Raw genomic sequence first — 23464 nt, 5'->3', positions numbered from 1 at the left:
TCTAGCTTAAAGTAGGTCCTCTTTATAAATGTTCTAGTAAGCACCCATAAGGCATTCACCTTTTGGCAGGAAAGGTATGAATAAATAGATTTTGGTTTTATTAATTCATACCGATATTTTCAGGAAACAGCACAATATATTTTAAAGGATCCTGCCAATTGCTTTAAAAATTAGGAATTTTGGTAACAAATCTGTATGAAGTTTTAAAGTTGCCTGATGTCTTTCATCTGAAAATCCTCTTATCTACTTTTAGGTCTGATCTCTCCTTGAAAGTTTCACCTGGCTGAGTTTCAGTCAGGGGAACAGCATGGATACCAGCAAAATGGTAGTGTAAAAGACAGTATGGATGTCATGTATTGCTGTACGTTGCTTTGTAGCAATGTTTTTCTTAGCCTTCCTATACAAGAGTAAATATACTGCTCCAAAGCACCATTATACCATTATGACTGTGTTCAGGAAGGTAGAGTTAGGCTGTGCTATTATACCAGTATATTTAAATGTGATGTAGCTTTCTATCTAGATAAGACTTCAGGCATGTGAGTTAACAGCCACTGCATCTTGGCCAGTGCGATTCCTCAATCTCTCCAATTTTCCTGTCTGCACACAGGCATCGTTGATAGCAGCAGCCGTGTGCTAAACTCTTGAAACGCCATAAATGAATTGATGTTGTGCATGAGGTAGGTAATATCCTGCAGTTTTTCTTGCACATGTTTTCCTCTGCTCAGAGTCCCATTGACATTGCAGGTGAAAGCACAGGTGTAAATGGGAGGAACCATTGGGAGTGTGAGGACAATTTGTTGCTTTGCATGTCACGCTCCATTTTAAAGCACAGTATTAAACAGTGACCCTTCTCTTTCTGGAGCTATTATTTTTAAAAGGAAGCAATATTCTGTCTTTTAATGTGCTTTTAATAGAACCTAATCTTCTGGAAGCTACACTCGCTAAGGTGAAAAGTAGTTTGCTCTCCTTTAACAAAATGTTAATCTAAAAGGGTTAATGTGAGTCTTAAATCCAAAAGTGTTAAAACCAAATTGTACTATACTTTGAAAGCTAATTATACAGAAGCATACAAAAAGAAAACAGAGTATTATTACAGTATCTCTCTATATATAATATGTGCAAAATTCAATATACAAGCTTCTTGTTACTCATCCATGTTTTTTTTTAAAATAATGTAAACCTTAACTTATTTAAACCAGTATAAGTAGTTTGATGTTACTCCTGGGAAACAAAGATTGTCGGTACAAGAACCTCCATAGCTCGGAGGACAGGCCGAACACGGGACTCCTACTTTATATGGTGCTTCTCCAATCCAATTCCCCCTGAAATAAAAAAAAGTAAAAAGAACACTTAGTAATTTCAGAGGGGAAGAAAAAAACTTCATTAACCATACTTGTTTTGAGTGATTAAAGTTAATGTCTGCAGTGATATCCTATAAATGCCGTTACTGAAAACATACATTAATATATTTCTGGAGGTTATTGACAAACATTGATCTACTGAGTCCCAAAAACCAGCAGGAGAATGACTATGTCACCCCAGGTCAGTGGTCCATTCTATATCCCTTATTCTCTGTGCTGAAGTCTCAGTCTTCCCGCAGTTGCTACAGGCAAGTGATTTTTTGACTCCCTGAGCCTGGGACAGAGTATATTTTACTGGAGGACTATATTTATGAGAAATTAGCAACATAAGCATTGGTGCAAGGTTTTCCTTGAGCATTTTTATGTCTGGCAGTTATCTTAAAAGCTTGGTTTTGGAAGGTGGAAAAAGAAACTGAGAAAAATTTTACTTTCAGGTTGCACTATCCTAGGTCCTCATTGTGAAGCTCTGAGGCTGAATTCGCGGTTAGAGAAATGGGAAGGTGAAAACTGTTTGCACCAGTAATGTATTAAAAAGAATTGTGTCTGGGCATATGTAGCTGTCTCACAGATGTTAATGGCAGGAGAAGGAAGGCTCCCATCTGGTGAACAGAGCATGGGGGGAAAGGAGTACAAGTCTGAAGAGTGATCACGTGAAAAGAGGTAACTCTGAAAGATCTAGGAACATCTGAAAAACGCATCCAGACTTCTAGGTGCTTCTATAAACCTCAGGCTTTTAGAGATTCATCTAACACTCGTGATGTAGGCAGAAAGAAAGTTAAAATTAGATTTTTATTTAAATGTTATGTCTCACTGAGGAGAGAACTTTCCTCTAGTTTGCATGTGACGCGGTATAGCAGTGAGTAATGCAATTATTTATGAAACATTTTCTCATCCCGAACCTCCCAGCCAATAACACTGGATCAAAAGCCCTGGTCTGGGTTGTGCCTTGGAAGAAAGTAGGAATCTCTCAAATAATTTGCTCATTCCTACTTCTCTTCCAAATGGGTACAGCAGACTGAGTGCTCAGGAAATACATTTAGTTTGATAACAGATATGGAAATCCAGAAAGAGTTTGCTGAAAGCTGATTTCTGCTTCATTTTCTATGCAACGCATGGCTGATATGGGTGAGTGCATTAGATAACCAGGGGCAGGGCCTTTCTAAACTTTGTAATTACCCTCCTTAACCTTTTTTTTCCCCCTGATTTCAGAAGCATAGATATTTTTCAGCATTAGAGCATAGCATCAGTGAAAATGACTTGAGTTCTAAATCCTAAATCTTTGCCAAATTCCAATCTTAATAACTTGGGTCAGCGCTGTAATATTCACCCCCTTCTTTAGAGGAGTTTCCGATTGTGTTGGTTACTCAGAAGGACACAGCCTTTGACTGGCAAAGACTTCTGCGTGTGTGGCCAAGGACTCTAAGACCAATGTCCTTAACTCGACTTAATTAATTCTAGGAATATAAACTTAAGCCAGGCAAGACTGCTCAGAAGTAGCCTGTGAAAATCCCGATACCTCTACCTATGAATCAAAGGTCTGCTCAAAATCTCTTCCAGAGAAGAAGCTTGTAACTCCAGGCTTTCGTCTGCTGTTTGAGAAACAGTGGGATTTTTGGACTGAGAAAATATAAAATATCATTAATTCACTGTTAACAAACAATGCATCAGTTTTCAATAATGCCTAATGTATAAAACCATTATTTTCCTATGTATGAATATGACAGATGCATTCTAGGAAGTTTGTAATTTTTAATATTTTTTTCAAAGGGGGATATATAAAACATAACATTTGGGTTTCTCTTATAAACTTTGATTTCACCTTGTCCATGCTGTGGAGCTAAATGGCAGATACAGTTTCTGCTGCCTGATCTTTGCTCCCTCACATTCATTTCTTACCACCCTTTCCTAGCAGATGTAAAGACAAAAGGACAGAGAAATCTTGATTTCCAGAAGTGTTTTTTTCCTAAGTCAGTTTTCTTACTAAATTCTATCTTTTTTAAAGTTGCAAAATCTTTAAAAATTCTTTTATTCATGCAACAGCTAGAATAATGACATATTCTTGCATATTCTTTACCACAAATGGACCTGTGCCACTGAGAGTTTATGGAAAACATGCTCAATTAATTATACTTAGATTCCTATACGGAACTATGGCTTTGCCTAATATGCAGTCAGAGAAACCAGCCATTTACACTGTTCATGCTGCTTTTGAAGCACTGGTCCAAACCAGACCTCAAACCAAAGCTTTTCCAGAGCCACACTTCATTGATTCATTCTGCACCCAGATGTAAGCTTGAGATGATGTCTAGGAAATGCTGGGAGAAAATTCATTTCTTCATTTCTACCTAACACAGATCTCTGCAGAGCTACATGATGTAGGGCCACCTATGAATGTCTATGACAGATACTTTGAGGGACCCTAATATGGAAGTCAAGCTGAGATTTGTAGACACCAAGCTTAGGTAGACGGACTTTGTAGGAAACCCATGCTGTGGATGCCCTTATGCACCATGGACATAAGCAAAGGTATCTTGTGGGCAACAACATGTGTTCACAGTAAATGAAGAGCTTGATCTACAGTGGGACTGCTTACCTGAGGAAGTCTAGCTCACCACAAGTATATACAACAGAGTGAAGAAACAGGAATTGAAAGTAAAGTGGAGTCAGCACAAAGGAGGAAGACAAAAAGAATTATAATAACAAGAACAGAAAACAAGTTTTTGGTTTTGTTCCATACACATCAAGTTATTTTTTTCTTCTTTGTATACCAAAAAGTCATGCGTTTTCTGTATGTTCAGATGTGAAGCTAGAATGAAGAAGCAGCCTGCAGAAGAAGCGCAAATAGAGGTCAAGCTGCAGAAAAAGGAGTAAGCAGTCCTATGAGAGGACCAAAACATGCATGATGTATAAAAATAAACAATATTAAAAGAAAGCAACTCACTTTGGGGCATAGTTGCATACCAAGTAAACAGCTCGTCGCCAAACAGATCCCCAGACGTTCATATTGTGGCATGTGTGGACTGCGCAGCCTATACGATTGGAAGTGGCCCAAACCATCTGAATAAATATTTATTATTGGTGAAGTCCAAATTGAAAAATATATATATATATATACACATTTATTTGAGAGAGAGCTATAAATACATCACAGAAAAGTCCAGCTTTGGACTGTGCATTTTGAATAAGAGAATGTAATTTATATAACCTGTGTGTAATGGGTGCACATGGGTCCATAACATCGCATGGGGCACCTGGGGTTGCAGTCCTGAGGGTAAGGGAAAGCATAATCCTTCACCTCATCATACCACGGCTTTACCAGCTGGAGAATAGATCGATACCTGGATTTGTTTAAAATACAGAAAGAAAAACATATTTTAGATTTAGGTATTTTGGAACTTTCTGCTGCTAATCACTCTGATGCAAGTCACCTAAATACACATTTCTCCACGTATCACTAGGGGCACAGTATTAAGCCATAACACTCTTAAAACAAATGAACATAGATGGATATCAGTTGTTGCTAGAATACTGGATGACAAGTGCATCTGTCTAAGATCTGGACCTCAAAGGCTGTCCGAAGGCTGACAAAATAACTGTTTTACTGGGTGTCTGCCTACCTTCCAGTTCGTACAGACAGGTTTTGGCCCAAGAATCTTAGTAAGTAGGAAGGTCCATGGTCCCAAATGCACGTAGCAGCCCAAGCCTCTGCAGATTTGGCAAGAGTTTCATCCCAAACCTGACAAAATAAAATACCCTTAGCAGCAGCACATAAAAAAAAAAAAAATAGCGATCACCATGCGAGAACACAAGAAGCAAGTATCTTAAGTCAGAAATATACTATCATAACACATCTGTAGCTAGGCAGAGAGCTCTTGAATTCAGAAAACTGTGGAGCATCATGTACAGATCTAGCAGGATTTGCTCTATCGCTGGACAGAATTCCCACCCACATCATCAGCAGAAGCCAAGTATTCAGATCTCTCCCTTTTTTCTGGAAAAGCCCTTCACTGAACAGGCATTCTCCTACCATTTTCCCTTTTGTGTTGATGAGATCCATGTGTGGAGAGGACTGAAATGTTGGCTGGGACTCAGATAGAAGGTTAAAGCGAAGGAGAGGCACGCAGGGAAGAACAACTCAGCACAGGTATTACATACCCCAGAAAACCCCAAAGCGTTTGAAGTAGGATCTCAGGAGTATCTATAGCCAGAGAGTGTGTGTGGCAGCTTTTCACACTTGAGGCTACAAGGTCAAGCAAAGGGATTTCACAAAGGCAAAGACTACGGATAGTTTCCAGGTGCAGTATGAGTTTCACCACTTTATTCTGCATGGGAGCTGACATTGCTCCCTGCCTGGAATAAAAAGGTAACAGCTCTGTAAGAAGAGACAATTGACTTCTTAATTTCTCCAATGATAGGAATGTGACAAGTGAACTTAAACACTGTCTCCTTTATATGCTTTGCCTGCTCACTAACATGCTTGATTTGTAACTCTGCTGTTTTCTATACAGCAAATAAGCTTGCCTCAGCAATAACCGAGATATCAGCAATAGAACCCACTGCAGAGCTGCAGCTCCATATAAAGAAAATATCACTTTTATATTACAAGTACGCACAAAGCTTAGTGTATCTTAGTGTTTAAATGATACCCAAGTAGGCTGTAGATCTTGGAATTAGGTGTACAGTTTGAATACCTCGAGTGGAGTGTTTTGGTGCAGCACAGTTTTAGTGAACTGCAGGTAGAAAGCCAGGAACAGAATGTGGTAAAATTGCCTACCCAGCCCATTGCAGCTTTTTAAACACAAACCCAGACTCATGAATCTTGAGTGGCTACAAAATAAAGAGTATGCTCTCTGAGGTATGAAATAAGAGGCAAAGTCAGAAATAAACTTATCAAAGGACAAAGTGGCCCACACCACAAATATTTTCTGTACTACAAGCTAATAATGATTTCTAACACTGAATTCATAGTTTTAATTTTGCAAACCTGCAGAGTGAAAAGACTGACCACAGATCATGGACTAGGATAGTAATTCATGCCCTGACTCTGTCTGGTAGTTTGTGAAATTTCTCTAAGTGCAAAGGAAAAAGAGCAAATTTTACAAGTAGTAAATTCATAGTAAATTTTATGAAATCGCTACATCATTGAACCAAGCTTTTGCTAATATGGAGTGGGTGAGGTAACTCCTAGTTTAAAGCTGAAGAAGTGCAATGGAGATCAATATGAACCCTTAACTCAAATGCTCTTCCATTCAAGTGGAACCATCTTAGGGGAAGTAAGATGGATGGTGCTTAAAGCAGGGCAGATTTACTTTACATCTGTTTGTAAAAGGTCCCAGAACAGAGTCAAAGCAAATTGCCAGTAAAAGGACAAAACAGAGACATGTTAGGAAGAAGCATGCTAAGAAGGAATGGTCCCCAAGCCAGGGAACACTTTGATTTCAGCTCTGAAAAATGGAGTTTCTCAGAGGAGTCCGAGATAAGTCTGTAACTCAGGAAGAGAAGGCTAAGCTGGAGCACTGAGGTACAAGAAAGTGGACCTGGGGCTGCTATGGCACTGTTCAAAACCCAGGAAATGCTCCAGGGCCCAAAGGGAAGAAAACTCTACATGTAGAGACATTTCTTCTGCTTTGGGTCTCTGCCATTAAGTCAACTATCCTCATGTGGCCAGTGTACAAAAACCCCTTTATAATCCCTGTGGTGCATCAGTGGTCCCAAAGAGAGGGCTTAAAGAGGGGGCAACATGAAAGTGTGCCTGGGGAGTGTGCCTGAGAGGCCGGGGCCACAGGCAGTGTTTGGAGCCTGCCCAGGCGACCACAGGAGCATGTGGATCCAGCACATGGGTCCAAACACAGCTGCCTGGTGCACATCCATAAGGGGCAGCTCCACCAGGACTGTGACACCCCATAAACACCCTCCTTTGCTGGGATTAATCATGTTTCTGGCACGAGTCCTCCCTGACAGGAGGCTGAACATAAGGTTTGCATGCTTGCTCCCAAGTGACATGGCTGCAGTCCCACAATAATCTAAATGTGTACTGTATTTGCACAAATAGCACCGAGCTCCTGATTTCCACCCAGCATATTTTCATGTGCTAAACTGCCTCACAAAATAGAGTGTTAGGTGTTTGAAAGAAATGTGAAGACTGGATTAGGTTTTCACTACTAATGCCCTGTCTAAACTAGGCACAGCCCCCGCCTTCGACAGTGAGAGCATTGCTAGTCCGCTTCCAGTTCTTCCCAGCTTCATTTTCTGGTTCTCAGGAATCATCTGCAGCATTTGACAGGTAAAGTTTCAGAGGGTTGTTTCAAACTCAGTTAGAAAGTTGTGGGTTTGGCAGGTAAGTATTACTGTGATATATAGCACTCTCTGCTTTCCATTATCTATTCACTCTTGACCACTCTCTGGACATAGGACACTTTTGGCAAACATGAGAAAAAGAGAGAGGAAGAGAAAGAAAATAAACACTGAATAAGAAATAAGGGGGACGGAATCATATGCAGCATCTTTCATTTCCTCACTTCATTAGCAGGCTGGGGAAAAGCCTTTGTACAGAGTCTCCTCCTGCTATGTAAATCATTTCTGTTTCATGGGAGAAGATGAAGTGCTTCACTTTCCTTATTTTATTTTCCTCATTTCCTCTAGATGGTCTCATTTCTTCTAGGACTAGCTCTAGATCATCTCCATGAGAAAAGGCAAATAATTAATATAGGCTAAAGCAGAAAATTATTTTCTCATAATGACCTAAAATGTTCTAAACTGTAAGAGGCTGTGCCATTAGTTCACCCCTTTCAAAAGAAGTCTGATCCCAAGTCCACTCTGTATTAATCTGTATCTCAGTTCAGCCTCGTTTTGGGCATGTAAGAGAACAGGGCAAAAACATTTAGATTTTTGAACCCATGAGGCTTCATTTTTGTACATAGATAAAAAGCATATAAAGAAATAGGAAAATATCCTAAAAAGAGAAACTGAAGTAACTTGAAAGCCAGAGGGATAGTTTCTGTATGAGGAAAAATTAAAAAGCTTAAGGTAATTAGCAAAGAGTTTAAAAACCAGGGTGATAAACAAGATTATGACCTCTGAAATGATGGCAAATCCAGTGTTTCTACTGAACACGTTAAAGAAAGTTGCTTGACATGAACACAAAATTGCAAAAGGGAAAAAGGGGAAAGATTTGCATACTCAGTGGGTCAACATCTGAGGAGGTGACTCATCCTCAAATGCTAATCATGCAAACTCCGAGTGCCAAACTCTGCTCATTTTCTCCCTAGGGACAGCAAAACTTCATTTGCTAGGTCATTAGAAGTTGAAGAAGCAGTTACCTTCCTTCCACCCAGTATAAATATTGCCCCCAAACTCTCCAGATCACTGATTTGGTCCAGCATGGAAACCCTCCCCACTCCTCAACTGGGTCTACCTGATCTGTGATAGAGTTAAAGTGTCTCACCACACTTCCACTGGCAACTGGAAGTGAACATCCTTTGGCCAGTTTATTTTTCTTTCCTCAGCCAAAGGTTATTTCCCTAGAAATCTGTCTGACTGTGCTCTCTGCACTGCTCCCTGCAAAATTACACTTGAAAATTGTCAAGCGAACTGCATAGAAGGGAACAGGCTGGTGCTCCTGCATGGGGAGTTTCAACACCAGAGACCACTTTATGAGGCTTTATGAGGCAGCTCTGGGGTGCTCTCTGCACTCACACAGCACATGCCGGTTGAGAGTTAGGACTAAAATTTTAGCATTAAAAAAGTCAGCAGGAAGTTTGCAGTGAGGCCAGAATTTCACCCAAGATGTTTTTTTGTTTGTTTGTTTCACTCTGTAAACAAATAGTAAAATAAATTCTTTTATTTCTGCAATGTGTAATAAGTAATGGAGAGTAAAATTAAATCCCTTTAATGCTGAATGAAATTCAGCCCAAAAAGCGAGCTTCCTTCCCCAAAGGAAACGTTTTAATGTTGTGGGTCACAGTTCCCTCGTACCCTCTCTTTCTATAGCTGTTTCTATAGCTGTCTCTTAGTCGTTCTTAGATAATTTATATGTAGAAGGGATGGAGTTGCCCTTTTGTTCTTTGTTGGACCAGCTTTGTTGGAACAAGAGGTTCTGGTCACAACTATCCTCTTAGGTATTAAAATGATGGCGAAGCTGAATAAACATTATGACGAAGAAAAAGAAGGGAAGCAACTACAATATCACTTTGCCCACAACATTTGATGAAAAATAAACGGCTGTTCCCTTCCTACATTGATAGCTATGCTTTAATTTGAGCAATGGTGTACATAACCATTTTTAACTAGAATTTGAACTTAGAAACACAGTTCTTCCGTCATTCTCATTACAGTCAGAATTGTACTCCTAATATCAATCACTTAAATGGAGTAGCTTTCTCTTGACACCCCACTCAACACACATCTTAGGAGGCAAACCCTGTTGCAGAACAGGAGGTAAAGCTGAAAGCAATGAAGTATTTAGGCAGCAACCTCAGTACTTTATCTGTTAGTAGAAAACATTGAACAAGTTTATCAAAGCAAAGTAAACGGAGCACTCTTAATCCGAATCACTTGTTCTTACTGCAAACTTTCTAAAGGACTGTAGTATTATTGCAAATATACTGCTACTCTTGATACATTTACCCTGGGGTAATTTTACTTGGAAAGTGAAAAGTTTCATATTCCTCGTTTTAAATGCACTACTGCAACATCTATTAGTACAGCCTGAACATGCAAACTTTGCTGACAACATCTGCGAACAATGGATATAGGAAATCATGGTTAAATTACCCTGACTAAAACAGAGCAGGGATCCAAAGCAGTGTTCTCAGGCTCTGGAGCCCATCATTGGTGCTAATGAAACATCATGCCTCGGGATTATGATGATATCAGGGAACCATTTCATTTGGGTCCTGTACCCTTATTAAAGCAAGGGGCACATACTCACTGTGGCCTTCAGTACGACTAGGTGAGACAGCTCATGTCACACCCTCCTTAAGCACTTTCTGTTTTCATGGAGCACCTCTCAGTTTTGCTGCACAACAGACTGGAGTCCTTTTAGTCTGGTTTCATAATATTTGTACTGTGTAATTACATAAAGGTTAGGAAACTAAATCTTTTTCTTGTGTAATGTCTGATTCAGGACCTCTGGGTATTGGTGAAGCTCACGACATGACTGTGTTTTTTCCTTAAATTAACCTCAGTAAGATGGTCCAAATACAGGCACCACAACATTTTTGCCTGGAACCAGTATTAAAACACAGGGTTTCAAGCTGTCTTTGTGAGATGTCAGTTTGAAGCCCATAGGGCTCTAGGAAGCAGTCCATGTCTCTCAGAGCTCATCTTGGCCATCCAAAGGATGCCAACACCTGGAGAAAATGCTACATCAGGTCATTTTCTGAGATTTTTCCACAGTTTAAGAGCTAAGACGTAACACATAAGTGCATTTACTGAGTATTAATTTCATAATTTGCTGAAATAGGAGGAAAAGCTCAATCACAGAAGTGGCCATGTATGCCTATTACTTTAGCTTCTTGAACACATGGCCTAAGGTTTCTCATTGCTTCAGAGAAAACTTTTTTTAACATTTAGCAAAACCAGAGGAGAAAGTTTCCTTACTCTGTCGAGGCTTTCTCTCATAGTTTGAGTGATGCAAATGAGATCTAGGATGTTATAGATCATCCAAAGTATCACTAGCTAAGTCAAGAAAGGAAGGTCAAATGTCTTGGAACTTCATATAGACCCTTGATGGACGCTTTTCTTAAAAACACAATTCCTGCCCCTGCAAGTGTAAAAATGTTATATTCCTAAATTGCTTTTATGTATACCAGAATATGTTATCGATTTGTTTCCGATTTCTGAAAGAGGATATCTCCTCACTATTGGAAAAATAACCAGAATTTCAATGTTTCATCATTTTAAAATGGAAAAAAATTCTGGCTGCTTTATAAATATCAAAATGGGCATCCATTTCTATTACATGTCTTCAAGACGCTGTCAAAGAAAAAAAGAAAGACAATTCATAATTTTCAGTTTCCATGTTGCTGATACCTGTCCTCAGATTTATGATCTGATTGGTAAATTCCACAGAACATGCTGTGATTTTATTTTTTTTTCCCCCCCCACAAAAAGGAATTACTGGGTTCTTCCAAAGTCATCAGTAAGATCTGTCAACACTTTACTGCACTTTCTTTCCTTAAGAGTGATATTACATTGTCTTTTTCTGATGACTCACTACTTCAAAATTCAAAATAAAGTACATGCAGATAAAATGTTTATTTCAGCTTTCTTACAGGTAGACAAAAAGGACCGATTCAAGCAGTAGAATACCTCCCAAGTGAAACAGATACTTAAACCAGTAATATCTTTAGACCTGAAGAGGTGAACTGAAAATTAACATTTTAGTTGCCCCTACTAGAGATGCCACACCTGAGAAAGAAGGACTGATACTGTCACCTGGAATTGCACCCCTTTGTAAGTTGTTCTTACAGTTCAGAATTTAGAAGAAGAGAAAGTTAAGAACCATTATTCCTGGCAAATATGGGGAGTGAAGAAAAAAATACCAACCTGCCCTTTGGTACTCTGGTTCTTCATTATGCAATGTGTGGAGAAAGAAGTATTATTCAAGTGGGGATGACTATCTAGCCAAGGATGACTTTCCATGAGAAAGCGGAAATTTTTTTCCCTGATTTTCATAGACAAAAATTAATCTGTTTTCAGATTAATCAGATACCTTCCCTGAAGTTCAGAATGCAGATTTCCAGTGACAAAATATCTTAGTATTGTTATATCTTTATGCATGCCTTGTTGTATGAGAGAGAGAGACGTCATTACCGAAGCAAATGGCAATGAACTCTCCTCTGCAAGTACTCTGGAATGATTATTAATGGCAACAGGTAGCAAGAATTTGTGATCTAAATAGGAAGGGAGCAGAATACACAGTGATAAACTGTATTAATGCTTTTCTCATTCTGTGTGGATATCTGTGTGTAAACTGGATGCTTTTAGAAGCATTTAACTTTACAGCCTTCATTGTTGCAAAGAAAATATGAAAGAAATGTAAGAACTGGGAGCGCTCCTTCCCTGAGATTGCCAGCAAACAGACTGCTAGATAGAAGATATGGGCTAACTGGTGAATCCTTAACGATATTTTTTTAACCTGGTAGCCTAAGGGGTCTGCTAATGGTCATTTTAAAGCATTCAAGCAATATAGAATCGTGATTCCATCCTTCTTTTGCCATCATAATCCTTAATCTTTCCTGGCTCAGTTTTATTGCCGGTAGCAAGGAAGCTCCCCTCACTCGCACATGAGTACAAGAGAACCTCAGCAGAACATTGCTCTGAATATTAAATATCAGCAGCAGCCCTCAGTACTTTACTGTTTGGATATTTTTTTTTTTCTTTCAGTATGACATATCAGCTAGGATAACATTCTGCATATTTCTCAGTGGTAAAACAAGTACTTTAAGCAAAACCACACACATCCCAATCACTTGGTACCCTCCTAGGAATTCCCTGAGCACCCATCGGGCCAGGGTTCCTGCCCGTAATGCCACGACAGCCGCAATGTGACAAGCCCCTTGCTGGCTGCCACCAACCGCACAGCTGGAGTGACAAGCACCAGGTACAGGTTTGAGCACAAATTCAGAGCAAACAGGTGAAGAATGCTGTTTTGATCACTCTCCTCTTCTGCAGCTTCTTTACACAACTGCAGTTATGCGACGAGATTGCAAATGGAATGTTGAGATGCAATTTGAAAACAGTTGCGTGGCAACACTCACATTTTGCGGTAATAGAAAGTGGCAATTTGTTTGACAGTTTTGGCATCTTATTTGTCATTAATATACGTTTACTGTGGACTCACATTAGTGTCTTCAGATTGTTTAGCAGAAACAAATCCATAGTGTTCCCTATGCACCTCTAGAAAGGTGTCCAGTAGGACCTTCTTTTAGCAGTGATCAGTCAAAAAATTAGCCTTTCTACCTCAGACTTCTGATTTTATTCTCCATAAGCCCTGTGCATCTGCTTGTTTGCCCAGCTGAAGATCAGAAGCTCTTACTTCCAGAATGGCAGCAAGTGGGAAAGAAGAAAACCTCAATTCAAGCGATTTCTTCCTGTGAGAAAAACGCTGGGAAGCTGAGGGATGAAATCTGACATGTCCAGCCCATCTGTGCAGCTGCACTCCACAGCTGCTAATGCAAGTGCCCAAGCAGATTAGCAGATGTAGGCTGCTACCCTCCAACATGCAGGTCTTGTCCTTACAGGTCATTCAGCCGTGCAGCCTTGCACTGCTTGCACGTGCGGTGGCTGCTTCTCAGAAATCCCACAGCAGTGTGCAAGGAGTCTCTTGCACAACTTCTCCCCCTCTCCTTTCTACAGTCAAACCTGTTGTATTTTCAGATTGAGACTTTCTGTAGGACCCCCCATCACGTCCACTACCCCAAATCTGGCGTAAAGCTTAATCAAACAGCCCACCAACCCCTTCTGCCTGCACACTTTTTCAGCAGAGTGACTGAAAGAGCCTCGTCTCTTTGCCTTCACTTTTCTCAATACATACTGTGTGATGAAAACATATGAGCTCATTGGAATTTATAGACAGATTTGGCAAACTTTATACATTTATTTGGGGTCTGAGATCATTTGGACTGTAGGCTGTCTCTCTCTCTAAGAATATGAATACTTTCTGCTCTCAAGTGCCACCTGTTAGAAATTTTACTATGCATACTGTAATTGCTGCCTACCACATGTGCAAGTCCTTTCCCAAATGCATTAGGTAATAATTAGAAAGCTGACACAGAAAATTGCCAGTCTACCCTCTAGGGAAAAAAAAGTTGAGGGGAATCACAGTTCTGTACTTCATTCTTTTACAAATAAATAGAGGGTAGACAAACTGCTTGTCCAATACTCTGCTGCAACTCAAAGTAAAATGGTGCAATGTTTTATAGTCAATTTACTGTCATATAACCAAACCTCCAAACATCAGATTCACACTTCTGACAGGCTCAGTACTAGAAAGTCTGTCTTACAGTAATCAGGGCATCACCAGACAGATGTCCAAGAAACCTCATTGCCAGAAATTCAGAAGTTTATATTCCTAGGTGTCTATTTGGTCCAAATTCAAAGTGCTATCATTTGAAGCTTGACCACTGCTAACAGTCAATTTGTTTCTCCTTAAGGTTGTCTGCATTTCTTTTCATGTTTGGCACCAGGCTTTTAAACAATAAGAAACAAAGAAAATTGGTAGGTTGTCAGATTTAATAACAGTAAGCTTCCCTGATATGCTATTATTTGTTTAGCTTTTGGAAAAGTTAAATATCAGCGCTACATATCTTAAAATATTCAGTGCTTTCCTAACCTACTGCAAGGCATATTTTAGTTGGCAAGAGCTTATCTCAGAAGTGGTAACAAAAAGGACCAAACTTTTGTCTAGCCCCATGTCACCCTGACAATTGGTCGTAAGTCTGAAGAGGAAGGTGTCTGACCTCTATCATTTTAAGTATGATCAGAGCAAATTGCCTTTTCTCAAAACCACAAAATGTGAATTAAAAAAAAAGTATTTATTTTGTGGTGTTTTGCTTTTCTTCTTTATGAAAAAAATCCACATTTTTTATTTTTTTGTTACTAACCACTGAAGTTTTTCATTAAAACAAACAAAAAAAAAGTTAATTTCTTTTAAAGTTTTCAAAGAAAAAGCTACTTAGACAATAATAAGTATTAACTGAAAGATATGGCAGCATGACACAAAAGAAAACACATAGCAGCTGCTTCTTTCTGCAGGATAAAGAAGAACAATAGTTCTTTATTCTCAGAAGAAGGCTCAATTTAAGATTCTTTCTCTTGATACAGCTTAACAGGTATCACTGTACAAAACAAGTTCATTCTCAGCTGAGTTAAAATAGATCTCAAAACCCATCCCAGGGCACCTGCAGATACATTCATATGTGGAGGTGCCTGTGCTGAAGACCGTATGCTGCGTACAAAAAGCAAACAAGTGGGATTATCCTGGGGTTTCCATCTTTTGCTGGCTTCAGGATACACTTTTCCACAGACCTGGATAGACTACTCTTCTTTTCAGATTTTCTTTTCAGGTACAGAAAGAGGATAAAAATGTTGAGAGGTTTAAGGTTACTATCATCTCCGTTCATGTATGAAACAAATACTGTGTACTTTGGATCAAGATTCTTGTGAAAAATGCCCTGTCTCTGTTTTTAGCCAAGAAGTTCAAGAGGTGCTACATTTAATAATAAAGGAATGTCTAATTCTGCAGGCTCTGGGCAAGCTGCTTTTCTATCTGAGACTTTACTAGGTTGTTTTTTGTTTGCTTAAACTCCTAGAAGGCTTTCTGCTAATACTAAATTTAAATAATGTAAATATTCTCTCTTAAAACACCAGCAAGATGGATGTTTTAAAATTCTTATGCATAAAACATTGGAAAGGAGCTCTAATACCAAAGCAAGTTTAACACAGTCATTCTTTATCACAATATTTATCAACAATAGCATTTTGGGTAAGTTTTTCAGATTTTTCAGAGAACACTTTCCAGGAAATGTCCTTTCTGTTCAATTCTTATACAGGTCTTCCATCATTCATTCTGAACACAACTGATGGATTTTGTACTTCATACAACTAGCATCCACTCGGATTTGACCCTAAATGACCATCAGTTTAGTGACTGAGACTGAATGGGGGTTCCCAGCCTTTTTGTAGACTACACTCCACTAGAAAAATGGGCAGCATCCTGCAACTCACTGATAGCCAATGAGTAGGACAGTGCTGCAGTAGGAAATAGGTAAGCGGATAAACTCATCTGTGAGGCAAGAGAGCTAGGTAACTGTACTGTGCCAAAATTAGCAGAAAGTAAGCTCCATCTACTCTTACTTTCTTTCATCTTGCTGTCAGTTGCCATGTTGTGCCTCCACTGTAGAAAAAGGCTGAGCGTGCTGTAAAATCACCACTTCCTTTCAAAGCTGTCATGCAGACACTCCTAACTGTAACTATGTAAACCACCTCAGTTCTTTCTGTTTTCTTACAACTTTCTGAGAGGATTGATATTCCAGGATTCAACAGCCCATGATCTTCAGCTGAAGGGACAGACTCAGCTGGCTAAACAGAAACACAAGTGGTAGGAGGGAGAAACTGGAACCAGTGGACACATTTCACCATTACACCCCTTCTCATTTGTTCTCACTTTACTTGTGAATTCCCAACATAGCAAGATAAGAGTTATAGCAAACTGGGATAGGTGGACTATACTGGGGAATCGCAGAACGGTAGGGGTTGGAAGATGAACTCTGGAGGTCATCTAGTCCAACCCCCTGCTGAAGCAAGTTCACCTGCAGCAGGTCACATCAAGGCAGATTTTTGAGTAGGAGACTCCACAACCTCCCTGGGCAGCCTGTTCTAGTGCTCTGCCAACCTCAGAGTAAAGAAGTTTTTCCTCATATTCAGCGCTGAGCTCCTTCATATCTCTCCTCCCAGAAGACTGGGGTGGACTATCCTTAGATTTACTTTGTGGTCTGGCATGATGAAAAGCAGTGTAAGATCTTTGTACTCTGACTCATCATCTCATTACTTTATTTCAACCTTCATCATGTATATAGGATTTAAGGGAACATGGCTATTCAATGGAAAGAGTAGGCTGCCAGTAAATTCTAAAGTAAATTCTCCATTGCATTATGGCACTCAGGTCTTTAAACATGCATAGTTAAAATGATGGGCCTAATCTGCTTTGACATTTAAGGCTGCTGTTCAGTGATTTAACAAAAGAGCTGTAAATGGAGTGCAACTGTAATTCTCTCCAATATGCAGAAGTATTGTAAGAGACACACATGGAAATTAAAGAAACATTATATGCATGCACGCATCTTAACGCTAAGAAAGCTGTCAGTAAATACGTAAGGGGTAATGTTTGAAATGAAAAAGGAGAGAAATTCTATTGGGCAGTTAAAAAGTGCATATGAAGATTAATTATCTGAGTTTTAGAGTGAAATATTTAGGTTAGACATTTGGAAATAATTTCTATTCCAAAAGTAAAATATATGCCAAGAGATGTGACTGAGACAGCATCACTATATGTGTTCAGGAGTAGACAAGATGAAAACCATATGTATTTAATGCAGAAGGAAGTCCTGCAACAGGGCAGGGATAAACTATGTGAATTAAGAGATCCTATCCAACTTGTTAGACATAAATCTTGAGGAACTAGCCCTGCAATCCTTACTCACAGACATGGAGGATTTCAGTGGGGCCACGTAGATGAGCCAGGGCAAACAAGTGAAGAACAAAATGTCCTCTAAGATTTAGAATGGTCTGTAAGAAGTTACATTGACAACAGCAAAAAGTAGGTAATCAAATCAAGAAGCTTTTTTATCAGAAATGCTTTTGAATTGGAGAGAAAACCAAATTAACTCACTTTTTCCATGTCCATACAAAAGGTTTTAGGTATTAAAAAGGACTTCAAAAAACTTGAAATAGGTTTTGGGGTTTTTTTCATTTTGTCTTTCCCTTCACCTATTACATATTCACAGAGCATTTTTAAGACCACCTTGAGAGCAAGAAAATTTTATCAAGACATTCAAATTCAGAAGTGAAATACTAATGCAGTTATTGACATTTGTGACCACTAAGTGGGCTATTTTCTTGCTTCTTTGACCTGACTTTGTAAGTTGTCTGCAGATCTTCATGCACGAGAAGCAAAGTCTCCAAATTCATCACCTCAGCAAGGACAGTCACTTCTAGGCCATATAGAGTGCTCAGATTTCCCCCATGACTCATGCGGACTCCCTCTCAGGACTACAGGATGGACCTTTGGAACACAATTACTTTACTTTTAGAACAACGATTCATCTCCTTTATCCATTGTATCATGGTCTTTCACGAAGATTTACTAGAAATAAATAGGCTGAGATTCTCCATTCCCTTCCAGCTCCTCTGCCACCAGCTCATGAGAAACTATCTTTATGTTGCCATGAAACAACTCCTGTGTATCCAAACTAACTCATTCCAGGCTAGCCTGAGAATCTTTTACTATTTTGAGTCCTACAAAGTGACATGTTCAATGAGTGGCAGATTTTCTCAAATATAAAAGCATGCTTATGCAATCATTGAAGAAAACTGAATTGAAACTGTATCAGGACATCTTCCGTACATAAGCAGGCTCAAGTTTACCTAGAGCATTTTTCTGCTCTTCAAATCTTCAGCATCCCACAAATATTCAGCTTCATGTTTCTGAGTATGTAATCCTGCCCCATCTATTATACTTCAGACATGGTACTGCCAGTCTACTAATGACTATATTGATCAGTACTGGGCTCAGGAGCCAGCAGTGAACTACTTACAGCTTGTCTTTTGGTAGGGCTCTTGAAGAAGTTCTTCAGATCACCTTAGAACACACTTAACTAGAACAGATTTTCCCACTTTGCCTATGGGCATGCCATGGAGGACAGTGTTCAATGCTCATTAAGGCCCAGCTATTATTTGAGTTACTGCTTCTGCCTGATGTGTGCAAAACTGTGAAGAGCATGCCTGTATGCAAGCACTTGCTCAACCAGGTTCTGCATGCACATAAGGACACAGACTACAACAAAGACCATATGGACTTTACAAAACTGGCCTCAAGTGTGGATGATTCTAGGGAAGGTAAAAATAAGATTTGATTCTCCTAGGAACAGATATTTCATTAATGAATATTTTGGGAGCCTAAATATAGTACCAATACCAAATGACATGTTTTCTGAGACTCAAATTTCAGCTGGCAATTTATTGCAAATCTTTACTGGACTACCAAGCAGCTGAAATGTTCCAGAAAGGCAATACAGGCCTCTGTAGTATAGAATTAGCATTCAAGAGAAAGGGATTTGTTTGTTCACAGATTTCCACTGGATTTGCAGATTTACATACCTTTCACACTAGGGAGTTGCAGGCAATTCTACACTTCACTTTTTCTGAACCATGAATTTTATGGAATCTTTCTGCTTTCTCCAGAAAAAATATGCAAAGCCAAGTAGATGATTTTCACCCTTTGCCAGGTCAAAAGTATGGTGTCATCTTTCTTTCTACGGGTATGGCATCAGCTTTTACAGCACAAGCAAAGACTGTAGAACAATAGTCTTAGGATGAGTAAGAATGAAGAATGCAATAAGAAGACCCAAATTAAAAGGTCATTACTCCTACATTATAGGTCTGAAAGTTCTTGTTTCCTTTCACTTTACTTCACATATGCACTGACTCTAGATTTGTACTTGCAGAAAAACTGCCAGTTGAAGGCATCAGCAATCACAGACTCATAGAATGGTTTGGGTTGGAAAGGACCTTGAAGACCATCTAGTTCCAGCCCCTCCTGCCATGGGCAGGGACACCTTCCACTAGACCAGGTTGCTCCAAGCCCCGTCCAGCCTGGCCTTGAACACTGCCAGAGAGGGTGCAGGCACAACTTCTCTGGGCAACCTGTTCCACTGTCTCACCACCCTCACAGTAAAGAACTTCTTCCTAAGATCTCATCTAAATCTCCCCTCTTTCCATTTGAAACCATTACCTCTTGTTCTATCACTACACTCCCCAGTAAAAAGTCCCTCCCCACCTTTCCTGTAGCCTCCTTTAAGCACTGGAAGGCCGCTATAAGGTCTCCCCAGAGCCTTCTCTTCTCCAGGCTGAACAACCCCAACTCTCTCAGCCTGTCCTCACATGGGAGGTGCTCCAGCCCCTGATCATCTTTGTGACCCTCCTCTGGACTCACTCAAACAGGTCCATGCCTTTCTTGTGCTGAGGGCCCCAGAGCTGGACACAGCACTGCAGGTGGGGTCTCACCAGAGCAGAGCAGAGCAGGAGAATCCCCTCCCTCATCCTGCTGGCCACACTACTCTTGAGGCAGCCCAGGATGCGATTGGCCTTCTGGGCTGTGAGAGCACATTGCTGGGTCATATTCAGTCTTTCATCCACCAAGTCCTTCTCCCCAGGGCTACCCTCAGTCCACTCATCACCCAGCCTGTATCTGTGCTGGGGGCTGCCCTGACCCAGATGTGGGACCTTGCACTTGGCCTTGTTAAACTTCATGAGGTTCGCACAGGCCCACCTCTTCAGGTTTGCACAGTACCATTGCAGAGCAAAGCTGCAGCAGAATACCCAACCAATACAGGCAAAATCTTGGCAGTTTGTGCATATGAGTGCATTAAAAGAGACCTTAATCAAGGAAGCTTGCTTTCTCTTTTCAAGTATTTTTACTGAACAGGCGAAGAACACTGCACTCACAAAACTCCTGGGAATATGAAGGGTGCTGGCTTCACTTAAGCAAACTTCAGGAGCACATTTCTAAAACACACAAGCCAAGGAAGGGCATGGTAGGCTGCCATTCCCTCAGACATTACAACTAAGTTTATTTATGCAGAATCAAAGGAAACGTCAGTGGAGAGCAGAGCAATGAAAATGATGACTGAGCTTGACTTCTGACCTCTCTGTTTTTGCTGCCTCTGACCTTTCCACTTAACCAAACTTCAAACTCAGCCTATGGTATGGGCGACAGGCCTTCATCCTGCAATGTTTTGAGTGCATTCAGCATTCTGAGTTGCTGTTGGGATGTGCTAAGCAGATTATATGATCAAATCCAGATTTAGGTAACATCTGTGATAGAGAGATGTCCAAATTGTTAGCCATTAGCTGCCAAAAAGGAGGAGTTGTTATTACTATTATCCCCTTTTTATGTCAAGCTGATGGTGTCCTGTTTCTCAAACCTGTTAACTGTCTGTTGTCATATGCGAAACTCTGACTTTAAGCAGGTATTACAGTGCTGACACAACTTGTCTGTTCTTTCAAAATAGTGTGAATACCTTACTTGGAAGATAAAAAATTTTTTGCTTGGCCAGCCTATGTGTAACATTAGAACTCCACAGTATGTACGTATTCAAAGTTGGAACACAAAATAGCAAACACGCTGCTTTAGATAGTAGTGCCAAGTATGAAATCACAGTGAATGAGTAACTTCTATCATACCTGCAGGAACAGATAATTCACATAATGAGTATTTGCCAATAAGAGGAAAAGGTGCCTGACACAAACATAACATTTTGAGCACACTGAAATCCTACATACTAGAGAAACATTTAAAAGCGCCACTGTATTTTATGGAAAAATAAAAGTATTTGGTGCACACAAACAACATGCAGTAAGAAAAACACATAAGCATGAGACTGCATCAGATTAACTACTTTGCAAACACAGGTTTACCATATTGTCTCCGAAAGTATTACGTGTGAAAAATTAGAAGCGGTCATAGGCTGCGTTTTTGCATACAACAGGGCAATGACTTTCAGCGTACTCCACAAAAGCAATAGGGCTACTAACGATGAGCGCTTTAAACACATGTGATCACAACATGTGCTCACATACTATTCCTCAGGCCAACAAGCAGTTAACCCACAACTTCATCTACTTGGGTACCAGCAGCTTCACTGGGACTACTCACAGAAATGAAAGTTCAACAGGGCAAGTAAAATGTTCAGAGTTCAGTGTCTAGCTTTTGTTGGCTTAAATGACTGCAACTTAAAAAGTGGAAGGAAAGAACATTTTAATAAGCTGTTAAAAATCATTTATGTACTTAACTAAACTCCCACAATTTGTTTAAGAAAATGAAGTCACTGACTTGCAGTTTCTTTTTACTCAGAAATAAACAGAGTTCACTTACCATATATTCCATGTTGGAAGCAGGTGGGAAGACTTTACCTCTGACTTGATTATGATAATCAAGAATGGCAATCATGTCATTCTGCGAAATGTAGCGCTTCCGCCTGGCTTTGGGAATTTTTGCAGAGTCCAGATGAGCTGCCAAAGCCGTCTCAATGTCAGTGAAATTATTGTCTGACAGGAGTAGGTCGGTGGAGTTGGGTAACACTAATGCACTTGTTTCACAGAGAATGGAAAGTAAGAAAGCACAACTGATTGCAGTGATTACTGTCATTTTGGGGCCAAAGGAGAAAGACAGGCCACAGAGGTACTCTGCTTTAAGTCAGGACAGCAGAAAACAGATCTGTAGAAGAGAAGATGACAAAGATATGATTCTGTACACCTGGGTAGCAAGACAAAGTCAACTGGCAGGCTGTGATCAGAAAAATGATTCTGTCTGTCGGCTCAATCATAAAAACAACACTGTCAGAACACATTACTAAGCAATTTTCAATAACAATATTAAGTGATAATATGTTCTTACTACAAACACACCAAATGAAGTATCATTATACCATGAGTTGCATGATCAGAGCTAGTAGTATTCCTGAAATAGTGACAGTGCTATCATACCAGATCAGTCCATAAACCACACTATAAATCTTAAAGGGAAGACTGCAAGAAACCTCACAGCATGTTTTCCATTGAAAATGAAAAATACATCCTAGGCTACGGCTATCCCCTATGTATGGATTGCTTCGACATGATGTGGCACAGATAAACTAGTTGGCAAAAAAACAACATATAAAGCATGAAAGCAGGACATCTTAGAAACAGCATTCAAATCTTAACCTCAGTAAAGTGTGATGAGCATTGACAAAACTGCATGCAAAGCAAACTTACTGAACTGAATTGCTTACCTCTGGATAGTACCAAGAAAAAAAAAAATACAGTCTATTGTTCTCCCAGTATATATAGCACTCTCCTAAATGATGATAGGAACCTTGGTGAAGGACTGTTTCTTATTACCAAAGAACAAAACTCTGCTGGTTTGGAAGCTTCTGGCCCCAGAGGCTGCTAACAGCTTTTATATGTTCCAGCCTGGGTGAGACAGAGCAGGCAGCTGCTCTAAAGGTCTCCGTGCGCCGAAGGGAGCGGGGAGGAGCCCTGTCGGGCCCGCAGGCAGCCATTGGGTGGCACTGGGGAGCGGAGGTGGGTTGGCGGCTCCGCCACACCCCCAGCCTCTGTAGTACAAAGAGGCAACGTGCGGGACTCTCATTTTCCGGTATTTCCTACCTTTTTTTTTTTTTTTTATTTCTCTGTAGTTGCTTGTTTAGGGTTGTTTTTTTTTTTTTTCTCCTCATTTCACGAGCATCATGCTGGCTCAGCGAACGTTATGTCAGCCCAAGGAGCACAGTTCGCAAACTGCTGTCGTCCCCCTCACGGGAAACGGAACCTATATGCAACGC

General features: G+C 40.1%; 1 protein-coding gene across 1 annotated transcript; it reads right to left on the bottom strand.

The window, feature by feature from the left end:
* Positions 1-1186: 1186 nt before the first annotated feature.
* On the bottom strand, positions 1187-22290 carry PI15 (peptidase inhibitor 15). Its single transcript, XM_009957915.2, has 5 exons — positions 22018-22290; positions 4979-5097; positions 4567-4699; positions 4303-4418; positions 1187-1322 (listed from the first exon to the last, which is right to left on the bottom strand). Exons 1-5 carry the CDS (start codon positions 22288-22290, stop codon positions 1187-1189), a joined length of 777 nt encoding a protein of 258 aa, XP_009956217.1.
* Between the last annotated feature and the right edge of the window lie 1174 nt (positions 22291-23464).

Source organism: Leptosomus discolor, chromosome 5, assembly GCF_034619465.1.
Source record: "Leptosomus discolor isolate bLepDis1 chromosome 5, bLepDis1.hap2, whole genome shotgun sequence".
Taxonomy (NCBI): domain Eukaryota; kingdom Metazoa; phylum Chordata; class Aves; order Leptosomiformes; family Leptosomidae; genus Leptosomus; species Leptosomus discolor.
This window is presented reverse-complemented; position numbering and strand designations above follow the sequence as displayed.

Coding starts and splice junctions, on each gene's coding strand:
- PI15 (XM_009957915.2), bottom strand. CDS start 22,290: ATGACAGTAATCACTGCAATCAGTTGTGCTTTCTTACTTTCCATTCTC. Junction 4,700..4,978: donor CTGTCTGTACGAACTGGAAG/GTAGGCAGACAC, acceptor AAACAAATCCAG/GTATCGATCTATTCTCCAGC. Junction 4,419..4,566: donor TGTGCACCCATTACACACAG/GTTATATAAATT, acceptor ATATTTATTCAG/ATGGTTTGGGCCACTTCCAA.